We start from the raw sequence: 25436 nt of genomic DNA, 5'->3' as shown, positions 1-25436 counted from the left end.
GGATCTCATGGCAAATTGAGAAAGAGAGGAGAAGAAATGTTTTAACATTAAACTCTCTTAACTCATGCGATCCAATAATGTTGCTCACTCTTGAACTTAGGTAAGTTCAGAACCATAGTGAATCAGTATTTGGGCTGCTGAATCAACTCTACAAATAGTTGAGAAATAGGTAACCATTCTACTTAATTAGGAAGTTACCTTGAGTAGAATGCTTAGATGTCTCACTAAAAAAATACCAACAAATCACCACCGTCATATAAGCTCTAATAGTTAAATTCAGCAGTCGCATGCAGTGAATTTCCATTCCAAAAAACATTATACCTTGAAGGAAAACATCCGAAGAAGCTTTCATTTTGTAGACAGAAAAGAGAATCAGAGGGGTTTGTTTTAAATTAAAGAAAGGAAAGAAAGAGACAAAAATAATGTAAATTAAAAATATGTTTCTAAAACATAGTAAGTCAAAAAGAACTAAATTTATAGAGATGTTGGGATAATAGCAATTTAAACAAGTATCTGCAGTATAAAACCCCCACATTTTTCACTTGTCACTGTCTTGTAGCTACATCTGGGCCAAAAATGTATCAAACTCCATTTAGATCTTTTCATATTCCCAGGGCATTCCAGTCTTTTGTGTTGAACTGTTTTGAAAGAGACCATTCACAGCTTATAAAAATACTCCTTTTACCTGCAGACTGGGTCTTGAACACACTGCTTTTAATGGTTTTTAGACTCTGTGATTAGGATCCAGGCAATCATTTATAGTTCTGTTTGTCAACAAATGCTCACAGATGAGTCAAGAACAAATAAACTGCCCTTATATGGATATCTTGAAGTGAGACAACTAAATTTGAAGTAATTTATCTTTGCTCCTTTAATTGCACATGAAAGACACACCTGCACATAGACATTTATTTCAGCTTAAGGCAGGAGGCCAGGAGGCAACAGCCTCCAGAAATGCCTCTTTGTTTCTTTTGACCAAAAGAGAGGTCTATGATCAAATCCATCTTCAGCATAGCTAAAGTTAGGAGAGAATTTTTCCTCTGTAGTCTTATAGATGCTTTTCTGGCTGTTTATCCACTACAGAGTACATATATACATGTATTTAGAGTCTACTTCTCAACAGCATTTAAAATCGAAAGTATAGCAATAACATGTAATAAAAGGGGGTTTCATTACTATTTTTTCTATATTTCTTTTGTGCTGTGTTTCATAACTAAAAGAGAATATTTTCAAAAATCATGGAAGATTTTAGCAGAGCAAATCCAAGTGACTTCATTGTTTCCTAGGTGCTTGAAGTGGATTTGAAAATATTCTCTATAAATGTAGAAAACTTGTTCTTCACATTTTTCAAAGGCGTATTTGGTGTTTTTTGAAGATGATTAAGCTACTTTTCCCTCTAGGATTTTACACTCATTCTTTTCAACTCAGAGAATCTAGACAACAGATTTTTCAGCTGACTTGTAAAAGGCAGGGAGAAATCTATCCTGGACAAAATAAGCGACAATTTTTTTCCCTATTTGGGAAAAATCCCAAATCCCTACTGAGGATACTTCCAGAATTTTTAAATTTTGACTGTTAGGTACTTTTTATATTATTGTGCAGTATACATCCGTAAGTAAATTGTAAAGTGCTAACCAAATCACTTTCTAAGGGAGAGAAGTAGGTAGAGGAGGTAAGAAATACAAGAAAAAGAATGTAAGAAAACAATGAAAAGGAAACAGATGCTTAAGGGGAAATAAGGAAAAGCACACTCCATAGTTTGAGTCTAAAAGTTAACTGTAGTCCTGATAATAAGAAAAACAGTTATGTCAATAATATGGGCATAAGTTAATGGCAGAAAACCTTGCTAGAGCTAAGACAGAGAAACTGGGAGTTCTTCCACAAAGGTCACAGCAAGAGCTCTGCCTACAACATAAGTAATGGGTTTTGGTGAGAGTTGTGATCTGCAGAACGCTGTGGTTAAAAGGGTGCTTATTCTAAGAAATGAGTTTCTCTGGCATCCAGACAACTTTAATATATGAGCTTTTCATCTCAAGGTGAATGTTTGCATTCTTATCAATACAAAGGAAGAGTATATATGTAATAGCAAAGTCTTAAAAAAATGTACAAGCATAAAGAAGGATTTAAATGCTCTCTCAGAAAACCTGATTGAAGTTTAGACCCTGCTGGTAAAAAGGTACATACTGGATTTTTCTTCTTTTTGTCTTTATCCTTGCTTGGCTTTCTGTTGCTGACAAAGTAGTGCAAAGTTCCGTATTCCACCAGTGCAGAGAAAACAAAAATAAAGCAGACTGACACAAAAAGATCCATTGCTGTCACGTAGGAAACCTTGGGAAGAGATTTACGAGCAATGGTACTTAGGGTGGTCATTGTCAGGACAGTTGTAATACCTGGTAGGTAGATAGAAAATAACAGAATTATTATTATTTCAAGTAACAAATTGATTTTACCAGTTATCTCTCTCTGACTGGTTCTAAAGTATGTCTGAAATTCAAACATATAGCAATGGTATTAAAGGGCACATCCCAGCAGTGAAACGTGGATTCAGTGAGAGCTTCAAGGATTAACATGGGGTATGAAACATTTTTGCAGGGTCACTGCAAGTGCTGCTCTGCAGAATACTTTGCTTAGATGTATCCTGATTCTAAGAAATTTAGATTATTTTTAGTTTGGTTGTTTGCTTCTTTTACTTGTGCGGTAATGATACCAGTGTCAGTAAGAGACACACCTGCAGCCATTACATGAGGTAGAAATTAATGAAAATTCTTAAGAAAGCATGTGATCAAGAAGGAACCTCAGGACAAAATGTGTAGATTTTTATGTGCGCTACACGGAGGAATAAATTGTCATGGTAGCCACCAATCCTCTCTTCCTGTGTTTCTTTCAATGGAGCTCTGGAATGAAAATGTGGTCCCTCGGTTTGCACTGCAGTGCTCTGTGCTGTGGTTCTGTGAAGAAATGAAAATGCAGAAGGAAAAACTAAAATGATTCTCTCTTGTGTGGATTTCATGCAGAAGTTGAATGTTTCTACTTCAATAATTCTTACAGCTACAGCTGCTTTGCACAAGCAAGGTTAATTTGGTCTCTCTTTTAGTTTATTTGTGGAACAGTTGCTAAATGTGTAGAAATTGCTAATTCTTATAAGTTACATACCACATTTTCATGTATAGGATTTTAGATACCACCAAATTCAGTTGATTTTGTGGCCAGAAGACTGGATTTGATTTTTGGTCCCTAAAGTAGAAATCACAGGACCACTTTCTCCCTTTTTTACCACCATGGCATACAGACAACCAGAACAATTGCTTCCTTCTTGGTTTTTATTGCATTTGTATTGCTAGTCACTCTGATATGGAAGCAGAGCAAATAAAAATGTGTCCCTGCCTCTAATCCAGCATTGTTCCCCATCCTTTTGATTTTTACAAAAATACTGCTATCATCAAAAAATATGCAAAAGTTTTTATTGTATGTTATCTACAATACCCAGAGTTAGGATCTGGGATAGTAAAAAGGAAGAGATGCAAATATGGTTTAAGCCATTATTTCTTGGAAATGACTACATCCCTCTAAATGAGGAGAGCTCATGTGAAATTGTCTCTCATATTTACAAACCTGTGATCTGCAAAGGTGTCAATTAAACATTAGAACACTTGAATAAAAGCAGGAAGAAAAACCAACTCACCCAGTGATGTTCTGGCTGGAACTGCATCCTTATTAATCCAGAAAGAGACCCAGGACAGTACAACAATAAGTGTGCAGGGAATATAGGTCTGAATAGTGAAATAACCCATTCTCCTGCTCAGGTTAAAGTAAACAGACATGACTACATAGTCTCCTGTAAAATAAAAGCATACCAAGATAGAACGTTAAGTTAAAAACCCAACATACAATTTCTATATAACAGCTGGGGTTTTCCTGTTCTATGTCTGGGGTGTATATATATATAAAACTGATTCACCAGATATACTGATGCCAAATACATGCATATCTCTTCTTCAGCACTGGTATAACTCCAGAGCTGTTGGATTTTCCACACTATGAAAGTAAACAGTCTTGCAGGTTCACTTATGTAACTTGTACTTAAAGATTTCCAAGGTAACCTCACTTGCATAGCACAGGAAGCTTCTTTCTAGCCAGGTCATTCCTCACAACTTGCAAATGCACAGCAGCTGGGTGAGTGGTGGTCCAGCAAAGCTCCGGTCACCATGCTGCCCTGTGAGCATGCTCTCAGCTCTACTCTCCGGTAATGCATGCTTTCAGATGTACTTTTTAAATTATTCATGTTCTCAACTGTTCTTCAGGGCTAGGTTGTGTCAATAATTAATTTCTTATTTGCCTGTAGATCTTCTGTTGTATTATCTCCTCTTAAAGGATTTGAACCCACAGCTCCTAAGTGCCCAAAAAGTTGAGGCTGTATTTTACTCAGTTGTACATAACATATTCCCAATCAATAGTTTTTGTGAACCTTTTTTCCCAGGTTTTTCCCCTCTCAAACTATTGAATAAATTACATCTGGATTCAGCAAAACAGCAAAGCTTCAGCTTTTAATGTATTTTTTCTAAACTAAAAAAACTTAGTTAGCATCTTTACTTCAGATTACAACTCTCCTGGAAAATCTTGATTGCAAAAGAACTACAGAACCCCAGGCTACAAAAGACTTCATTGCAGTTCAGTGAAATGCAGTCCAGAGAAGTCTCAAACTGCAACAGAATAGGATTTGCACATTCAGAGTGAGATAGTTTTCCAGCATTATCAAAGAGACTCTGTGGCTAATGTGTATTCTGCTTAGATCAGTACCTTTAGTTAACATTGAGGTCTCTGTTTTCAGGCTTAATTAAAATTCTAATTTCCCCAGAATAATCCCTTTGAACCTGGTCACAGAAGAAACTTCAGAGATCACTTTTCTGCTGGTGCTTCTTTGTTATGTTATTTTTTTTTTCAAAGTAAATGTCCATATCCAAGGAATTAACTGGTTTTAATTTAATTATATTATGTTATCATTAAACCAAAAACTTAAAACCCAAATTATGTATGTGTGGTTTACAAGGAGATATGGCTGAATATAAGCAACCATTTTAATAAACCACAGATAAGTTTACATTGTATGTTCATATCGTTTGTATACTGAAAAACTACCACTGATCCGGAATACTGTAAAAGTGAAGCCATGAAATTACAGCATGACTCATTCTTCATCTCTCTGAATAATGTATTAACTTCTCAAGAAGTTATTATTTTGTCAGTTCTGGGATTATTTTTTTTTTACCTTCATATAGGCTATTAATAGCATTGGTATTTCAAAATTGGGTATTTTTTCCTACTATACTATGGTAGAGATTAATTTAATCAGCAGCTGTATCACTTTCATGCAAACCATTTTAAGGCTGTTCTCATGCTTAGTGTTCTTGTATTACTTTAATGAGACAAGAAATTACCAGAAAGACATGAAATATAAACCCAAACATAGATGAGAGCATTAAAAGGTACAAAGGATCAGCCCTGAATTGAAATTAAAAAATCAGATCTCTTCTTCTGTTACTGCCTTTTTTTTTTTTTTTTTGAAGCTGCACTTTCGTAGTAGCTGAACAGATATATCAGATAACTTCTTTCTCCATATTTTTTGTCTTGTACTTAAACAGGTCTTTTTTGCCCAGCTGTTTTGGTAGTTCTAGCACTCTTGCCTTGTAGGACCTTTTATTCAAAAGAAGAGAAAATATCAGAAACTAGTAAGTAAGCCAGGACTTTGTTACAGGTCATAGAGCCAAATTCAAAACTCTGCACCTGTGCTGAAAATAACACAAACAGATAAATCCAGATGACCTAGACCGAGGCATACTGAAAACACTTCATGCATTGTTGTTGCTCAATAACAGTGTATGCGAACCAAGCCCAATAGTTGTGTGGATAACACCTGGATATACATACATGTGTATAGAGAGAGAGTAGCCTCAGTCCTTCCATTTTATAGACTGTTTCCACATACGTTGTTTTATAATGTTTTTTCTAGAAAGCTTCGTGGTGATAACCTGGTCTCCATGGAGACTTGTCTGGATTTTTCCTTTAGCACAAGGAGTGCTTTTTATACAGTAAACCATGACAATAATATTTTTACAATATTTTATGCTTTTTTTTTTTTGGTTGTTGTTCAAATTGTGATGCATAAAAGCTTGTATAATGTTAACTAACTTGCAAAGGCCTTGGTCCGTTCAGCAGCAATGAAGCATTGCTTTGAATTCTCTGTCATCTCAAAGATGCACTTCTGAGGACAGTCCATTTCCATAGACCGACAACAATGTCCTGTCACACAGAATTTGCTCCACAAGCTGGAGACACTCCAGGTGTAAGTGTTTTATATGTAATGGAACACAATTGAACACAATTTCCTCTGCATTTTTTTTTTATACTGGAATTCTTAACCAATTACATTTAGAAATTATATATCTCTGCTAACATGTTCCAAAAAGTTAAAAAGTGATGTAGTTGTTTTAGATTTTGTTCAGCTCTCACAATTGTTATTGCACCTTCCTTTATGCAAAGGCTTTTTTTCTTAATGGATACACATGTAACAAGCTCAAAACACTCCAGAATGATATGCATAGGAAACACTGTATCAGCTCCTAATATTTGTAGACACAAGTCTACAAAATTATTCTGGCAGACCTTATTTCTCATGCCTTGTAGAACTGGAAACATTTTACTGAAAGATCAAGGAAATAAGAGACAATACATATTTATATAAACTTCAAGGTTTCTACTCATGGAGAAGTTAAATCAGAGGAAGTAAAAACTTCAGTGTTAACTGTAACTCGTTAGGCAATGTGGAGTTGACTATCCGAAGGATGATTCAAGGATGCATAACTTTGTTTAAATTGCATATTGCTTTCCAATCTGAATGCCTGCTGGTGCTGCAGACACTCTTGCATTATGGAAAAAATTCCGCTATTTCAGAGAATCTTCACAGAATCACAGAATGTCAGGGATTGGAAGTGACCTCAAAACACCATCCAGTCCAATCCCCCCGCCGGAGCAGGAACACCCAGATGAGGTTACACAGGAAGGTGTCCAGGCGAGTTTTGCATTTCTCCAGAGTAGGAGACTCCACAACCTCCCTGGGCAGCCTGTTCCAGTGTTCTGTTACCTTCACTGAGAAGTTTCTTCTCAAATTTAAGTGGAACCTATTGTGTTCCAGTTTGAACCCATTACCCCTTGTCCTATCATTGGTTGTCTCTGAGAAGAGCCTGGCTCCATCCTTGTGACACAACAGCAAGCCTTCTGAGATTTTGAATAAGAAATGTTGTATCAGCTGTTGTAACATATACATCCGAAACATAAAATGTATTAAGTTCTCTGTGGAACATGAACTTTGCAGTACTTGCTTTAATCACACCTTTTGTGAAGGAATCTTGCCCAGCCCTGTTTTTACCCACATATGTTTTTTCTGCCTCTGTTCATGGACTTCTCTGTTTTTCAGCCAGGACCAGCTTAAATACTCTGTTATTTTCAGATTATCTCTGTGTCTGAGGTGATTTTTCACCCCTGGGGTGTTGCCTGCATGAAGCTGTCAAACTAAGACATTGTTTTAGTAAAAAAAGGCCAGAGTTGATCCTTAGCACAGGGTCATTCATTAGCTGTCACTTGACATATTGATAATCTTTTCATTATTACTTCATCCTCTTTCCCTCAACTCTGGCTCTTGTTTATCCAATATTCTGTACTGTAACAAGAAAGCTTCTCAGGTTGCTGCCAGATTGCTGTTTGGAGGCCTAATATGCTTTTGGATTCCTTTAGAAATTAATGATAATGCAACCTGGCAGTATCTTTGTAAGATAATGTATTTATGTGCTTGATATTTGGCATCTTAATTAAAAGATTTTGGATTACTTAGGCTTTCACCATAACCTTACAGTCCCGCTGCCCATTCTAAGGTGTACATATAACTATTACATATGTCTAGAAAATAATACATAGATAACTTTCAACTTCTAAAGAAATACTAAATTTCCCTGGAAAAGAAATAATTTTATTACACTGAAGAACGTAAGTCATCCTTAATATATTTAGACGTCATCTCTCTCTCTGTCTTGAATATATGTATTTCTCTTACTTCTCTGTATTCATCTTTGCTTGTGTATACAGACAGACATAGTCGTCTTCATCTGAAGATATGATAACCACTTCTGTCTGTCTATCTATAGTTTCTTCATTGATGCATGTTTAAACTGGAATGCAGTCCCTTGAGAAAATGCTGTCCAGATCACGTTTGTCCTCATGTACAAATATATAATGTTTCTACTAAATTAATATTCCTGCCAATTGTGTTTGGAAGATCACAAGACATAGGGCCAGGTTCTGACTAGAGCCACAGCATCTTCATGCTGCTACTCTGAATGGGAAGCTGAAGATTTTTCTTGGCGGCAATAATCCCTGCTGCACACAGAGAAAGTCACTTCTATAGGAGGAGATATTTTGAACAAGGAGATGCATACCATTGGTATCCAGTGATCATGCCTTTAGTAGGACTTAACAAAAGATTTTATTTCTAACACTCCTGTGTCATCCTAATTTACACAGACTGAAAGCAGCCTGTGCCAACTTTGGAAACTGGGAAGCTCCTCCTACCGCACACTCATGTGATATGGTAACTTTAATACCAGGATTCTAGCTCTGTTAGGCAGTAGAGAAAGTCAATTCCTGATCCGAGGAACCATCTGTACATAGTCCTGGCCTAAGTCCCAGAGGTTCAATAGAAGGAATTAGTTGTGCCAGGAAGCATAGCCAGGGGGAATGTACACTGCACTTAACCGATTTAATCTGCACGGTGGGTGTGATCCTTCATTGCTTGCTGCTTGTGGAATCATTTATACCTGTGCGAAGTGAATGGAAAATTATACCCATTAGTACTCTCTTTATGCATGTTTAAGTGACTGTGCAAAGTGTAAGGTACTGGGGAAACAAGCCTCTAATTTGTACTCAGAAGTGATTTGGAAGCTAGTACAAATGCTAGAGAAAAGAACAGCTTTCTAACATCACAAGAAATTGGTGTCTTAATTATAGTTCAGGTAGCAACACTTGCAGCTGAGATTGTCTCATACTAAGTACTGTAGGATTCTGTTTTCTGTTGTTTAAAACACTGCTAGATTTAAATAATTAAAATAACTGCAGAAGAGTTTCAAAAAATAGTATGTTGGCTACCTCGTCAAGCTACTTGTATGTATCATTTCAGTTCATTCTCATTAGATAGTTTTGGAGTGTAGAAAATTCAGTGTTTCATCTGTTAAATATATGGAGTTTTAACAGGGAAATTCAATTAGGTGAAGGGCTAGCCTTTGAACATGTTGGCGTTTCTGTTAATGTTCTTTCAGGGCTAAGTTAAAAGTTTTGGAAAACAATCAATATGTACATAGACATGTCCATAGATATTAAGGCAGTTTTTGAGAGCTTGTAAGAAGACATTATTCTGAGTAGCGCCATACTATTGCTGTTTCTTACAAAGCTTTGCACCACTCTGAAGGGCACAGCAAAGCCAGACAAGAAATGAGACTGTGTCTCAGTTCTTCTGACTGTGTCTTCAGACTGTGTCTCAGTTCTTCTTAAACTTTATTTGTTCCATCATACAGTTCACTACCTAATATCTCCAGAATTTCTATGTGTGCTGCAAGTGCACAGCACATGAGGTCCTTACCTCCTGCTGCCTCCATGGGGTCAGGGAGCTTCATCGTGGAGCTCTTCTCCCCAAGGAACTGGATTATGTGCTATCCCAAAGTCTGAACAGGATTTTCATTGAGTATTTGGTTACGTTAAATATGTTTGCTTGTGTTTAGTAGTAGGAAAATAAATGTGTGTTCAGTAATCCTAATAATGTTTGTAATTTAGTGCTTTTTATGGATAAAATGTAAAATACTGTGGAGAAAATAAATTATATAGGAGAATATTGATGGTGAATTGATAAATGGCAAAACAACTCTACTAAGTATCTGTATCATATCTTTCCAAAACTTTTCCAAGTTTTCCTCTACTAGGTGGATCTGTGAAACTGCTGAGGAAAAACAAAAACAAAACCCCCCACACAATAAAAAACTCCAAACCAACCGAACAAAAAACAGACAGGAGAAGAGTAACGTATGAGCTAAACTATACTGAAATTTCAGGCCACCATTTTTTCTTTAAGGACTGATCGAATTACCAGCAACTGGGATTACTGTAGGTCACTGATTTTATGGTAACTAATAGGCACATTTTTTTTTTAGCACAGCCAATAACAGCCACATGGTTCATGAGACCCAGACATGCACCAGCTCTCCAGATTTCCAGTGGGTTTTTCTCTCCTGATTTTTCACAGAAACCATACAGAAAAGAGCAAGAACTTTTAAAATATTTGTTTGCAGAGCCATGTGAAAATATAGGTAGAAAATGGAACATTTTCTTAAAATTAACTCATGTAAGCAAGTACATAAATAAATAACTTGTTTATGTATGGAAAACCCAATCCAGTTTGTCTTTCTGGATTGAATATATATGGGGAGCGGGGGGGGGAGAAGAAAAAATAAAATATCGTGCCACACGAGGGCACCGTCACCTCGGAATCGAAATGAGAAGCGATTGCAAGTCTGCCAGTGGAAAACCCAGTCTTGAAAATCTCTTATTGTTCTCCTGTTAACTGCTTATACAAACACTCCAATGGCATAACTGACTATAAACTATGGCTCTGTTAATAGAACAGCGCTTCTAAGAACTAAAGAAAAATTACTCAAGTAACAATAACTGTGGTACAAGTGATGAGTATAAACTGCATAAATTGTTAACGAAGAACAACTGTGGCAGCAGAATTTATCTTCTTTTCCTCATAAATAACTAATAGATACATCCTTGTTCTCTCTCTCTTTTACTGTTAACATGGCCAACATTTTCGGTTAGGCAAAGACCACACTGCTCTTTTTTTTATTATTTACTCTTTTTTTTTTTTTTTTTTAAGAATGAACAGCTACGTATTAGTTTAATGGAAAATATGTGGTTTTGTGGTTTTAGTTATGATACATGGAAACCATTAAAATAATAAGATGATTTCTATAAATACCTCCTTAAAGGTAGGAGCTTTGTTGTAAGTTCACTGTTGTCAGTACTCAAAGTAAACTCTCAGTCTGAATTAACCATATGTAAAGGATAGAAGATAAAGGGACAATGGGAGAAAGGTAGAACAGAATCAGGCCTCTCTGTCCCAAACCAGGCCACTGTCAGGCTGTGGACTATGTTGCACAATGCAGCTTCAATTGTGGATGAAAAATCATATAAATAGGTTAAGATTAGTGTATTTGTCCCGATGCATCTTCATTTGGCTCTTGTCCCCATCTCTCTTCTTGCCTTGACAGTGCCTCTATTTGGAATCCTGCTGGCATTGACTGTCTTGGTGAGGGTACGGAGCCTGAAATGTGCTTCAGTGAGATCCCTTGCACTGCTGCGATGATATGACAAAAACGTAATATTTTATTTTTTTTTTCAAAACACACGATTTTCTATGAGGATTCAGATTTAACCTATTCAAATTGTTATCTCATAAAAAACCTAAGGTGACCTATTTTTGATAATTTTTTTCTTCTTCCAACAAATCACAAAGTTCTTAAGTCTGTCTAGTTCAGTACTAATGAAACAGAATTTCTAAAATGGGTCATTCATCATATGAGAGATGATATTAGCTCCTCCAGCACAATATGTTTTTACATATATCACAAGAAAATAATTTTTACTGAAGTATTTGATCACTGGGCGCATGAGTGAGTTTCCGTAAAGACAGGACAGAAATTTGATCACAGTCCTGATCACAAGCTGATGTTTATGAGATTTATTTGTGTCCACAGCCAGAAATGAAAAGTCTAGGGAAAAGGCAAAATCAGAAAGAACGCTGTCCCCCAGATATTTGACCATGAGACCTTCCCATAAGCTCATGCTTTGCCAAATGCCCTTTTCATTGTTTCTCTCCTTCACAGTGTTTTGTTCTCTCATTCACTCAGTTTTAGACTGCAGAAGGACTAGACAGTTTCAAAATATAATTAAGTCTCTTCCTTTTAAAAAATGCTCGACAATCTCTTTCCCTCTGAGGTTTAGCAGCAAAATACCACTATTGTGTCATAGGGAAGTCATGATGTGAAATAAAATACAGTGAATATTTAGCCTTTAGGGCAGAGAAAGAAAGAAAATCTGCTGTGGCATTGTAGATATTTGCGTGTAACAGACTTGAAGCACAGTGCAGTTCTCCACCTGACTGCTGGCACTCGCTCTGCCTGGGCTTCACAGAAAGAATGGGGCAATTCATGGTCAGTGCTGATACCACACAGCAACTGTACTGAGTGATTTCACCTCAATTCTATATATGTGTTTCTAAGCCATGATTATAGCTTGATTATGTAATGAGGTAAAACAATATTAAGTCTTTGACAAAGCTTGCACTATAGTCCATTTATATAAGATTATCTCTGGGATTCAGATAGCTGCAAGCCTGGTTTTCAATTTACATTCCAAAGGATGAATCCTAACTGCATTGCACAGCAGGGAGGAGGGCTGGGGGTAGGAGGAAATTTGATTTTTTTTCCTGTTTTTAAGGAGTAAGGTGTATCCCTCCATGTGAATGTGTCTGACATCAAACACCTTGATTTCCTGCGGGAACAGGGAGAAGAAAACTGGAATTAGTTTATGTTTGTGTGAAATGACAACCCCAGCTGATGAAATTCCTGCAAAATGAGATGAATCATTACAGCCATCCAAGCAAATGCAATTTCTTTATGTATGACATGACTTTCTGCCTGACAATTCTGATTTTGTTTGGTCCTTGGCCACTCATTTCACTTGAAGTGCTGTTTTCTCAGTTCATTTGACAGAATGTGTTCCACTTCTCATTAGTTTCTAATTATAGGAGGAAAGAATGTAATGGCACTAGACAGTAATTAAAATCTATTATTGTTGTTCCAACCTTCCCTTTGAATTCACAGAGACAAGATTCACCCTAAGAATTTTCTGTTGCTGAAAAATGTCAGTATGTGGAAATGTATTGAGGAATTGAAGGTAAACTTGGGTGTGTTTCTAAGGTTCCATCTGTGAATACTGGAAGTTTGAAGGGCAAATGAATGTTACATATTTATGTATGGTTTTTTCCTAGTTTAGGACATAATTAAAAACAACTGATCTTTTTGGTTTTGAAGACAGCTAAACTACTACATTAGCATTAGCAAACACAGGAGGATTTTGATTGTGCAGGATTAGTGTTCAGATGTGGCAGCAGCGTGATGTAATAGGTTGCAACTGCTGTGAGTGAACCATTATGCTCCGGTGTGTAAATAATTTGCAAATTATAGAACCTTCTGCTCGCTTTCCCACTCTCCTCCTGCCTAGGAACCATCAACCCAGGATGGAAGCTCAGTGTCTCATCTTGGAACGGTTAGGAGGGGTTAGTTCTCTAAATAGCCTGTTTGACTTACTGTGATAGAAAATTGGAGCAAAGAGATAATATGAGTATGACAGAAATCTCAAGTAACATGAGAAAGTAGAGAGCCACAATTTCCAGGCAACACAACCAGTTGGGATGCTGTTCTGTTAGAAATCTTGCTGTGTCTGACACAGTCAGGCATCCTGTGTCCTTGGCTTTTTAGAATGTCTGCTTGTTATCTAAATACCTAAGGAAAGGCTATCTGCTTCAAAAAAATGACGCATTAAAACCAAGGGTTCTGTGCATGTTTAGAACAATGATTTGATTAATTTGAAGTATTTGGCCTATTATTTTTATAATAAGGGGTTTGAGATATGGTGAAATCACCAACGCGAGCAAATAAGAAATATGTTTTATTATAGTTCATTCATTTCAAGGTATCCAGATGGTATATCCATTTCCTGGCAACATCCAACCCTGCCTGCTCTTACATACAGTGAGAAATGGAAATAACTGGTTTGAATCTATAGTTCAAAATGTGAAGTACATCACATCCGTGGTACTCCAGATTAAATGCATTATCAGGATGATGAAATAAGAATTATCAAAGCTATGTAAGTTTTATCCTGTTGAAATTTTCAGCAGTTTGCATCAAGGAAAAAAGCACAAAATGGTGGCTGTTTTTGTTTTACAGGGTGCTAAAGCACAACATTTATACCATATCATGGGTCTACATATTTAGATTTCCTAGACAACTGTGCAAAGGATTTGTGTGAAAATGGACTGTGGGATAATAAGATAAATGTAAGATGTAAAAATGGGAATGTAGTTAAAGGTGGCACTTTGAGGCCTGGGTTAAAAGCTGCTAACATTAAGTACCCAAAATGACAAAGTTCAAAGCAAATGGTCAGTCAAAAGTGACAGGCAAGTCCCAAAAGGAGTCAGATCTTAGGTGAACCAATTACCTTCATGATGTCATCTCAGCTAATCTGATATTAGACATGAGGGCTCTGACTGTGGTCAGTGGATGAGTCTGTGGTCAGAAACGCTCCTGTACAGACTGAACAAGAGACCCACATGCCATCTCTGTACTTGACTGTAGGCTTCCTAATGTTTCAGAACCGGTTTAAAATTAGATACAGGCCTACTTGGTGAACACAACAATAGAAGAAAAGGAAGTATTTAATATTTTTGGTCTAAATAACAACAGGCTTATAGACATGTTAGAAAACTCCCTTGAAATTAGTACTTCTTAATGAGCTTTGTGCATGTCCTGGTTGCTGAAATGACTGCACAGCACTAATGCAGTTCATAAAACGCCACTTCTCGGATCTGCTTTTACATCTTTATACGTTGTCTTGCATGGCAAAGGTCATTCTAGAATTCCTCTGAAAGCCTTTATTCTGAGAGAAGGGGAATCTGAAGATAAAGTACATTCAATCTTTGATCTTGATGTTTTCAGTTATTTTCAGAGCCAGGAGACAGTATTGTATAACCTGAGGCTGCAATAAAACTTGATGTTTTCTTCTTCTTCCTCTCCTGAGGAGAGAAGACATGACTGCATGAAGGCAAAGTTCTGCAGGGGAGCTACTGATTTCACATTCATTCTGTCTGAAGCCCCCAGCAGAAGAAATATTTATACAAGAAAGTACCACTTGAACACCAGCATCTCACTTCCACTGAATGCACAGGGAGATTACTAGAAAGATAGTACATAAACAAGGAGCCCGAGGGATGCTCGGAGGAATATAACATGCTTTGTTGCTTGACTTACAGCACTATTTTATTTTATTTTTTAGTACTTCAATTCCATTTATTTTTTTATTACTTTAAAAATTTTAGAAGATTTCATCAGCAAATATTTAGTTTTATCCCCCCAGAAAACCAGTCTAATTAACCAAGAAAAGACTAAAACTCACCCGGGTGTGAGATCCTGGCAGGCAAAATATCAAGGAGTAAGAGTAGTAGAGATCAAACCCAACTTTCTTTAGAGCTCAGTGTGATCATCTACTAAATGTCATGGGCTTTAGAGAGCTAGGGGGCAGCTCAATAATAAAAGACAACTTTAAGCACAAAAACCCAACAAAGATATATAGTAAAAAGTAAAGTGGCTTGTTGGAAAACAACACAGCCCCCAAAAAATCTCAAAGCAGCAGTGTGGATTATTGATTAGGACAGTGAGGCAGCAGGCAAGATATCTCAGGTGTGGTCCCAGCTCTCTCACTGAGCAGCTGTAGGGTGGTAGGATGGGTGTTTCTCTTGTCTGAACCCATCTTTCCATCTGTGGAGGTTCTCTGGGACACGTGCACACTATGCGCTTCAACAATGTCTGGCAGATTCTGCTCTAAACTTACATAGAAATATTTAATGGGAGTGGTCAAAAAAGAAAAAAAAATATACCATGTAATTACATAAAATTAATGGTTTGGATTTTAACTTACTATAGAATAATTCTTATTTGACTTCTCACACACAAGTCAAAAATGTTTGATCATTATTATTATTCTGTTTCTGGTGATACTAGAAGTTAATCATGTAAACATAGTCATGCAAAGAAGCAAACTAAAATAACATTCTTATTTAAAATCAGAGCCCATGATCAGTGCTATAAGAATTATTCTGAAACTTTCAGCATTTTCCCAAACATTTTTTTCTTAAATTACAAACCAAACAAACTTCATTGGGTTTTGTCATGTTCATGTCTTGTCATGTTTCTGGATTACCAGAAGAAAGCAAACTGTATGCTTTGATAAAGTTTTTTATATACCATGGAAGCAAGGTGACACCTACAGATTATAAGAAAATTAAGAAAACAGAATTTTGGCAAAGAATAAAAACCCTCATGCTTACAAAAAAATAAGCGTATTAAAGGTGACACATGCATGAGATTTAAATTATTTCATTGTCATCTAGGATTGGATCCCTGGAACATCCTCTGGAAAACTTGTCCATATTCAGAATCTGGCTAACCACTAAATGATAAGGGTTCTTGAATGATTATGGTAATTCTGAACTTCCTGATGCTTACAGTATACCCTTATGTAGTTGAAGGATAACCACATCATTCATTTAGTAGTCAATTAAAATGTAAGTAAGTACATAAAGCAGGTAGTGATTATGCCATTAAGAGAGACAGCCCACAATTTTCTGTTTCTTTTATCAATGACAGACACAGCTGGCAGCAATACATAAGTGCATTTTAAACTTCTGTTATTTGCCTCTGTTGAGTATTGACTTAAAATGAAATTACACAGCAAAATATAATTCTGTTGCGTAAGACTCCAGGTTTTTATCATAAAGTCTTTTAATGTTAAAAAGCTTGCAGAATTCTGCATGGAATCCTCTCAATCATCTTTCCACTTCTACTTTTTTGACATATTCGGTTCTTCAGAAACCTGTTGTTTACCCGGATAAGCAGGTAGGAAGAGAGGAAGTTCATACAGCTTGTTAAACTGAGCTCTAACATTAGCTTCTTGTTTAAGATTTGCTAGTATTTGTGTAGGAATTCCAGTGCATATCTTAGTATTCATCTATACTATCTGATGAACATGGAAAGTGGTTACACCAGGCGGAGCTGCTGTTTGAATGAGTCTTGAACATGTCTGTGTACGGGTATCATCTGTAAGGTGAAAGGAAGAAGGGAGGAGAATAATACACTTCTATAACTATTTGTGAAGTTTTAGTGTTAATTGATATGTATATTTTTAAATTATAATAGTGATTACCGTGGTAATCTCCCTGTCTGTATGTAGCAATGTGTGGTCTGTCTGTACACTGGGAAAGTGACCCTGTGCTCTTTCTGCTGGCGTTGTACAGCACCTTACTGAACCTGCAGCCAAACATAGCTGCTCTCAGGGTTTCCAGCATCAGTACTACGCATTTATGGACTGGTCATTTTTCTGTTCTACTTACATGTGATGTCATGTTACTGTCTAAAACACTTGCCTGGAAGAATCACTGATTTCTTAGACTATCAACTATAATGAAGCTTCCCACCTATGCCTGTAACCTATAAAGCCACTTGACTTTTGAATCCTCCCCAAGATATTTGCAGTCACAACAGTGATAGGTCTATGTACATTGTGTTAGGGTCTTTTTAAAGGAGGATGAAATTGTGCTTGTCTTTTTCCTCTAATTGTTAAGATGTGGCTGCCTAGAATTGAAATTGAGATAGTTGCATTGAACTTCTACAAATAGAGTTCAGTTGCATTTAACTCTCAGAAATAAAACCAGGAATTAAAATAACCTATGCTTAGTCCATGCTCAGAGTTTAGTTGTTTTGGAGAACATATATTCCGTTTTGCTGATTTATACAAGTCTGCATGTATCTGTTTAAGCTCATTTCATAGGTCTGAACCAGAATTTTGGTTTGTAAAATTCTTCCACAGCAGAGTAAACCCAGTTTGGACTGTTTGGAAAAACACCTTTTGATCTATGAGTGCAACTCAAAAGAAATCAGTTTTGTAATCCGAAATACAGAAAACCTGAAGAAGTGCTGTATTTGGCTATTACAGAGATCTACATTCCTTAAAATAACAAAACAGTTTTCGTTATCTTCTATGGTCTGTTCAAGGCATGGCAAAAACAGCCTTCTCTTTTCCTGTGAATGTATATCTGTTGCCCACCTACTTTCTGAGCAGTACGGGCTGTCTCTCACAGCTCCATTCTCTGCCACATGAGCTGTACTTCTCTCCTGCTGTACATGCAGGTGGCTGAATTGGACCAGGTTACTCCTGTTAATGTGTTTCAGGAAGGTTCACATCTGCCTCGAGATAGTTGGAGACTACTGGTACTTAGAGCTCTAAAGTTACAGTTTTCCACAAACTGAGCTTAATAAAGATAATTTCTTTATGCAACATACAAGATGTGGTTATGTATATTACATATACTAGTAATAGATTGTGTAACTATATTACATACAGTGACACACACCTGACTTTTAAAAGCTTGTCCTGAATAATACTTGTGGGTTTTTATAACTGCTTAGAACAACTCTAAATAAAAATATCACAAATGTTTGTTTTCCAGTTGAGATATTGCTCTAGAAAAGGCTATCGTGGACTAATGTTTGAGAGGTAAACAGTTTCTTTATTCTCCTGCTATCGGTTTGCCTGAGGACAGTGCCTGCTCTGTGTGCAAATTCCAAATTGTTTCTGGTTTCCTAAGCATTTTGTCTTGCAGAAACCAGGTGCAAACCTTCAGCAATGTGCAGATTAATCTTGTTCACAATCATAGCTAACATGTAACAGCAGAAACATCCGCTGGCAAAAGTAGGTGTTGCAAAATAGTCTAAGGTGTGATTGGTGAGGAAATGAAATGGAAAAAACTAGCGCTAATAAAGAGTTATTTATATGATAACAAAGGAGATGGCAAGTGTATTTGGGTGTATTTTAAGCTCTTGAACTTTCTAGCAGGATATTATCGAAATCAAGTCCAAAGTACAATCGTTGAAGGAAAGAAAAAGATGCTGTTAAACCCAGAATCTCTTTAGCTGTTAGAAAGTGGGGGAGAATGATTTTTAAAGTCAGAGAACAAAATGAAAGAAAGAAATAAAGAAGCTGAAGGAACTGGGTTATGGCTAAAATAGTAAATAAATGTGGAGATTGGGATAGTGAGAGAGAAAGAGAGAAAATATGAAAAATGGCAAACAATGAAATGATGTTCTGAAATTCTATGTAATACCAAGAGCAAAAGACAGGCCAGAGGCATGCATGCAACAGGCCTGAAGGCGAGAACAGAGATGAAGAGGATGCTTAGTGTGAAGATCATGTCTCAGAAGAAACAGCTATGAATCATGAATAATTTATAACCAGTACTGCCATTTGAAGTCAAACAGATCAAGCTTAGGAGTAAAAAAGATCTTTAAAGACTACAGATACCATCTTGAAGTTTCAGTGACAGGCTTCACAGGAATAGAGAACTCCTAGGTGTATGTAATCACCTTAGTCCAAATCCTACAAGGTATTTAAATGGCTTGCCCTTTTCAAGAGGAGACCTTTGAAGAACTATTTATTTCTCAAATAGACATATTCAGGATAACATTCACAGCTACTACAAAACAGGTTCCCCTGGGAGTCTCCATCCCACGTTGCAGTGTGAATACCGTCAAGTTGTAAGTTTTCAGGCCAGGAAGTGCAACCTCTTAATCTTTTCTTAAAAGTGAGGTTATAACACTGTGAATCCCATGGGTTATGTCTTTTAAGACTTTCTTCTTTTAACATTTGAAAATGTGATGTCCTGGAAAGCTTTTAAAAATGAACTGGCAATTCTGGATCCGGAACACTGTGTTGCATACAGAGAAGGATGCATTTGGAGTCCCACGGGACAGTGGTGAGGGAACTGTGGACTGAGCTTTACCACGTAGAGTGTAGTCTGCACATTGGTGGTATAATATGAAGTCACTAGAAACTAGATCTCTGTGAGACCACTTACGTTACTTTTCACAAGTTCAGCTGCTGTGTTTGTGCCTCACAGAGAGAAAAGGCTGCAGCTGATGCTACGCACCAGAGAATGTTAACATGCTCAAGAGAGTCATCCAATGATTTTTGCATTTATCTTTCTGTGGAAGTTGCTATCATAAAAGACTTAAGGGTTGACATGATAGGTTGGATGCAGAAATGGTGCAGTGGTCATTCATATCTCACAGGTGTAGTTTGTTATAAAGGTTCTCTGTAAGACAAAGCCAGTCATGATGTCACCTGAGATGCCATAAGAGAGAAGGATAGTCAAAGCCCAAGAGGTAAAGCAACAAAATTACAAGCAATAACTTCGTACATCCAACAAAACAATATTTGATTTGAAGTGGCTCATGAATTTTCTAGAAGGGACGTGGATATGGAAATGCCATCCAGTTTCCTTCAAGAAAGCGACATTCCCATTGGGCTCCTGTGCGGCGCTGTGCCCAGCAGCTGCCACCCTTCATTCAGCTCTGCTGGCCCCGCTGCCCAGCAAGTGCTATGCCAGTCCCTGCACGGACAGCAGCTGGGAGGGAAAGAGTAGCCAGAGCCAGGTGAGCATTTCAAATACTTCAGTAGAGTGAAGAAGAGAAGTCGTAGTTTTGTTTTTTTTCTCATGACTTCCACTTTTTGCTGTGGAAATGACAGCAGTGTTCTCAAATTGCATCCCAACAGTTCCCAGCCAGATGAATTTTAAACATTTTATTATTTCTAGAAGCAGAATGAGTTCAAAAGAAGATGACTGATAGTAGTTTTTGAAAAATACATGTTTTACTGATGTAGTTTCCTCCCTGTTTCTTGATCCTAACAACTCTATGTGAACACCTTGTTAAGCAAAGTGAATGTTTGAAAATATGAACACAGGTGTAAACAAACTTCTAGCAGCTCTCAACATGAAACATTGATTTGTTCTTTGGTTATATTACTGTGAGCTAGCAACCTTGATCTTGGACTAAAATTCCAGTATCATAGAAATTGTATCTAGAAGAAAAAAGAGTTTGTATCACCCAAGTTTGCATTCTCCAAGTAAGAGAATTATAGAATTACAACTTTGCTGTGACAAAACTAATATTTCTTGTTTCCCTTTTCTGAAAGGCTACTTTTCCCTTTAAATTTATTTTTATAGTTCAATATAATTTCTATTTAAAGTATTTATTTTCAAGTCTGCTAGGGAATCTTCCTACAAAAGTTTATATATATTAGAAAATTACTATCCTTTTAATAACACACACCAAATCCAAACTGTTTAGCTGAACTGTACATAAAATAATTGCCATTCTTCACCCTTCAAATATTAGGCTGAACACTTCTCAGATTATTTCAGTTTTTGCTTGATTTCAGTTGAATTCCTAATATTCTCATTGGGATATTTGGCTCATAGAACTTGAGAACCATCTCGAGCTTGGAATCACAATAGCTTGTGGAAGGTAATTAAAAATGAAAGTAATAATGATCAGCCCCCTTTTATCAGCCTAAAAACTGATACTCTTGAAGCTTTTGTTAAAACTTAGAGAAGCATATTGCTTTTTATCCTCTTCCTCTAAGATCAAGGTTATATTATCTCATGCCCTCCTTATTTATAATTCTGAAAATACTGGTCAGTTATAACTGTTAAGACAGAAGTTGCAAAATGACAAAAAGACAGATTTGAGGGACTGTCACATAATGCTGCCCTACTGCTTTCCACAACATCAGCTACTCTATACATTCTTCCTCCCAAGAAAGGTTAAGGCGTGAATTTTGGTTCTTGTTAGACTGCAGAGAAATGAAGTAGCGAAGACCTGTGAGGAATGCTTCAGCTGCTGAAAAAGCTTACATTGGCATTTACATGATTATTAGATAGTAGGGAATTCTGCCACGAGATGCAAATCTGTAAGAAATCAGCCCCTCTGCTCACAGAATGTTACATTTTCCTTACTTAATTGTCTCTAGAGAAAATCTCTTATGACACCAAGAACCAAAAATCCATTTTAAACTTTAAGGACGTGGCACTCCCTAGGAAAGAGGTGGGCCAGAGAGAGAGAGTTGAGAAGTAGAGGTTTTTTTTCCTCCTAGTCATCAGCCTCATCAGCACAGCATTATGTTTAGGAGGTATGGTTATTTGTAAAGCTACCTAATGAAGAAGAGGTGAGCACCAAAGCTGGCAAGTTAAGCAGGGGACTATCTGCTTGTGGTTGCTTTTCTAGTGACTTGTTTCAGGGCGTATCCTGAACTGTGGTAACTGTTACAAGGAGAAAATGATTCATCCTCCTGCACAGAGTGGGCACTAGGCATATAGTGACCTGCCTGCTGGGTTGTCTTAGGTCAGCTGGCTGATAGGAAGTTCAACATCTTAGTCATTACAAAGCCCTGAAATAACGCTGCCACCACTGACAGGACTGTGCTCTGACTCAAACTGACATTCTCTCTGCGGTGTGTGGATATGGTGGGACCTTTCCTCTCTGGAGAGCTGTTGGGATTTGCTCTTGGCACGTAAAATGAACCAGTTCATGAGTTCAGAGAAATGTCGTGTTTCCATATTCCATTATTCAAAGGGTTGATCTTTTCCTCTTTCACTTTTCTTCTCTGACTTAGGGTCATAGTGGAATTTTAATATTTGCACAATTCACTGGTAATAAATTCTCCCGGTGAAATTATTTGCTTTTGTTGTCAACGGAGATAAAATATCTCTCTCAGAACTGAAGGTTATAATAGATTTCCTTGCCTAAACTTCAAAGTCTACTTCTCTTTTTCTGTGCTATTGCTAAATCAAGTCATACACTTTTTGACAATCCTTGTTTTTAAAAAAAAACTAATAAATGTTCAAAGTAGTTTATTTTCTTCATATTCAACAATATTCTTGCTTTTCCCAGGATGACAACAAATGGCAAGAGTTATTCAAGAACTCTCAGTTCATAGCCGAATCCTTAGGACTAGAGAAAACCTAGCCAGAGTGACAGCATGCTACCATGAATTGTCCCAGTTATTGCTATTGCACTTGTACAAACAAGTTAAGATATGCAGTTCCAAGACATTGCTGTTTCACTTTATGATTTTGCAACTGGAGCAATTTAATAGCTCTGTTCTAGACCAGAAGTTTGCTACAGTGATATAAGAAATGGAATTTTTGTGAACTACAAAGGTGTTTGGTAGTATTCAAACTAGTTTTATTTTTTTAAAATAAATGATGCTGGATAACAGCAGAAAATAATCCTAGAAATCAATACTAGTTCTTTATTAACTCTATATTTTTTATTTTGCATAACTACAGAAAGGATATTAATTAAGGTCAAATAGTTATTACTGTCTGTAATTTGGATGGACAGGGTGTGACCTCATTTTAGGGTTTTTGGAGGGGAGCAAGGGAAGAGAGTTGTTTGGGATTTTTTTTGACCTATACAGTCACTAAACAGAAGCAACCTTGTACAATTGGTTTGTACCTACACAGTATGATTCTACTTCTTCAAACTCATATTCTCAAGATCAAAAGAGAAGAAATCAAGCTACAATCAACAAGAACAAATTATTTGTGATACTCAAGTTTTTGAATTCATTTTCTCAATCTTTAGAATTGTATACAAGAAAGAACAAATAGCAATTTGCTGACTAGCTTAATGATCATTTCTAGTCACTAGCATTAAGACACGCAAAGGGTGTTGTTGTACTTTATGCATTAAATCTTGAAAAATATTTTAGAATTCTCTTATGTAGGGCATGATACAAGAAAGTATTATTACATAAATTTTATCCTGCAGCTCTTTAGCCTTAATTATGCAGTCTTCTTGAGAGCAGCAAAGAACTCACTTAATAGACTGTATCACTTTTTGAGATGTGGCATATTTATAGCTTCTATAATGTACATCAAATTGAGGACGATTCTGCCTTGTTTAAAAAGGCAATGTTAAAACACTCACTTTTTACAATTAAGAATTAGTTTTAACAGTAAAAAATGAGGGAGTTAATGTTTGTGAAACATAAACTGATAATGACAAATATTTGAACTTTACTACCATGCTTAACACTATGCCACTATATTCCTCAGTGAGAATGTGTTGACAGCATTATAGGACAGTTCTATGGAATTCTAGATAATGCACATCTAAAAGAGAAGTAGAACACTTTATAATCACAAGGTATAGGTCCTGCAGAGAATTTTAGAAGTTCATACCTACTGTACACATTTCCAGTCAACATCCTAGTCTGTTTTCTTTTTGTTTCTCCTATTTTATTTTATATTAAAAAAATAAAGATCAAAGCTATCTTGGAAAGTCTCTCTAAACTTAGTGGTGTTAAATTAGTTTCGTTTGCTTTTTACGTGGGATATTTGGCTGAATTTGGGTATTATTAGCTCCCATCAATGCCGCCTGACTGAGATACTCTTTTTATGTAGACTTGTATGTCTTACTTCCACTCAGCCTTTCAATTACATCTATTCAAATACAGTGACAACCTCCCCCAACAAAACAGCATCTTAAATAAGTAGGTTACTAAAAATTCTGTATAATGACATGAGATTGAGAAGCTAGAAATTGTACTTGTAAACCGAAGGGACTTAACTGTGTAAGAACAGCACAATAAATAAATAAATATTTTAAACATACTTATTCACTATGAAGAAAACTCCTCTAAAAATGCTTAATATTCAGAGTTACTTTAATGCTAAAATAGTTGTGTTCTTTAACTACTAGCCATTGTGTCTAATTCTTTTGAACCAAAGATTTCTCACTATAGTTCATTGTAATTAGATCTAGCTCTAGTTGCAAAGGGTGGAATTACAGTGATTTTCTCTTGTGATATTTCAACAGTTTCTGTGAAAGTCAGTCAATGGATGGAGCATGATGATTTCATTACCAAACAGGAATTAGAAGATGGACTTGAGGTGATAGCATGCTTTGTGCCTCAAAGAGTTATCAGTACTTAGGAAAGTATATTTGTAGGGGCACTAGAGGCATCACAAAAAAAAATTGTGTGCTTAGTTATTAGAAAGAAAGGCTTTAAAACTCAGAATCATTTAATTTGCTGATTATTTTATTGTAAAAATAAGAACATTCAATACAATGTTTTTCTTTATTTTTAAAATAATTTAATTTTCCTTAAAGATCTAATTATTTTCTTTATATTAAAAGAACAAATATTATTTCTTAAAGCCACTGTTCTGTTATATCCACAAAACTATATTTATTAGAAAACCAACCTTGCCTTTAACATCTGTGCTTTTGCAATTACCCTGCATTAGGTTCAGTGGAAATGCTTGTAGTATGCCACATTATCCCTTGTTCTCTTGTTACTTGGGTATTAATCCTTTTTATCCTTACTTGACCTTTCTAAAGCTCAATTTAAATGGTAGCATGCCGTGTTTTCAGATATGGTAAACCTTCAGAAAGACAAATTCAGAAAAATAAACTCAATCCCCAGTTTCCCTGTTCAATTCAGAAGTCATACTGGGGTGGGTTGAAAGGGGCTTCAGGCCCCAACAACCCTTTTCCTCAGGGACAGTCATGATTTCACTTTGCTGGGGTGACTCAGTTGTCAGAGTCTAGGAAAAGCAGAGAGTAAAAAAGGGCTGAATTACTGTCACTGGAATTTTA

General features: G+C 36.5%; 1 protein-coding gene across 4 annotated transcripts in view; it reads right to left on the bottom strand.

Moving 5' to 3' along the window:
* The window catches only part of GABRG2 (gamma-aminobutyric acid type A receptor subunit gamma2), a gene marked incomplete at both ends in the record, with an annotated part of 65204 nt that overhangs the window by 1410 nt on the left and 38358 nt on the right, over positions 1-25436 (bottom strand). The window contains 3 exons of one of the 4 annotated variants that reach the window (XM_082063604.1): positions 322-345; positions 2185-2390; positions 3683-3835. In XM_082063604.1, the coding sequence (XP_081919730.1) occupies positions 322-345; positions 2185-2390; positions 3683-3835 (383 nt within the window). The remainder of the gene's footprint in view (positions 1-321; positions 346-2184; positions 2391-3682; positions 3836-25436) is intronic. The other 3 variants (XM_082063607.1, XM_082063606.1, XM_082063605.1) reach the window with 3 other exon arrangements.

This window comes from Streptopelia decaocto (assembly GCF_964273445.1).
Source record: "Streptopelia decaocto genome assembly, chromosome: 12".
Lineage (NCBI taxonomy): Eukaryota > Metazoa > Chordata > Aves > Columbiformes > Columbidae > Streptopelia > Streptopelia decaocto.
This window is presented reverse-complemented; position numbering and strand designations above follow the sequence as displayed.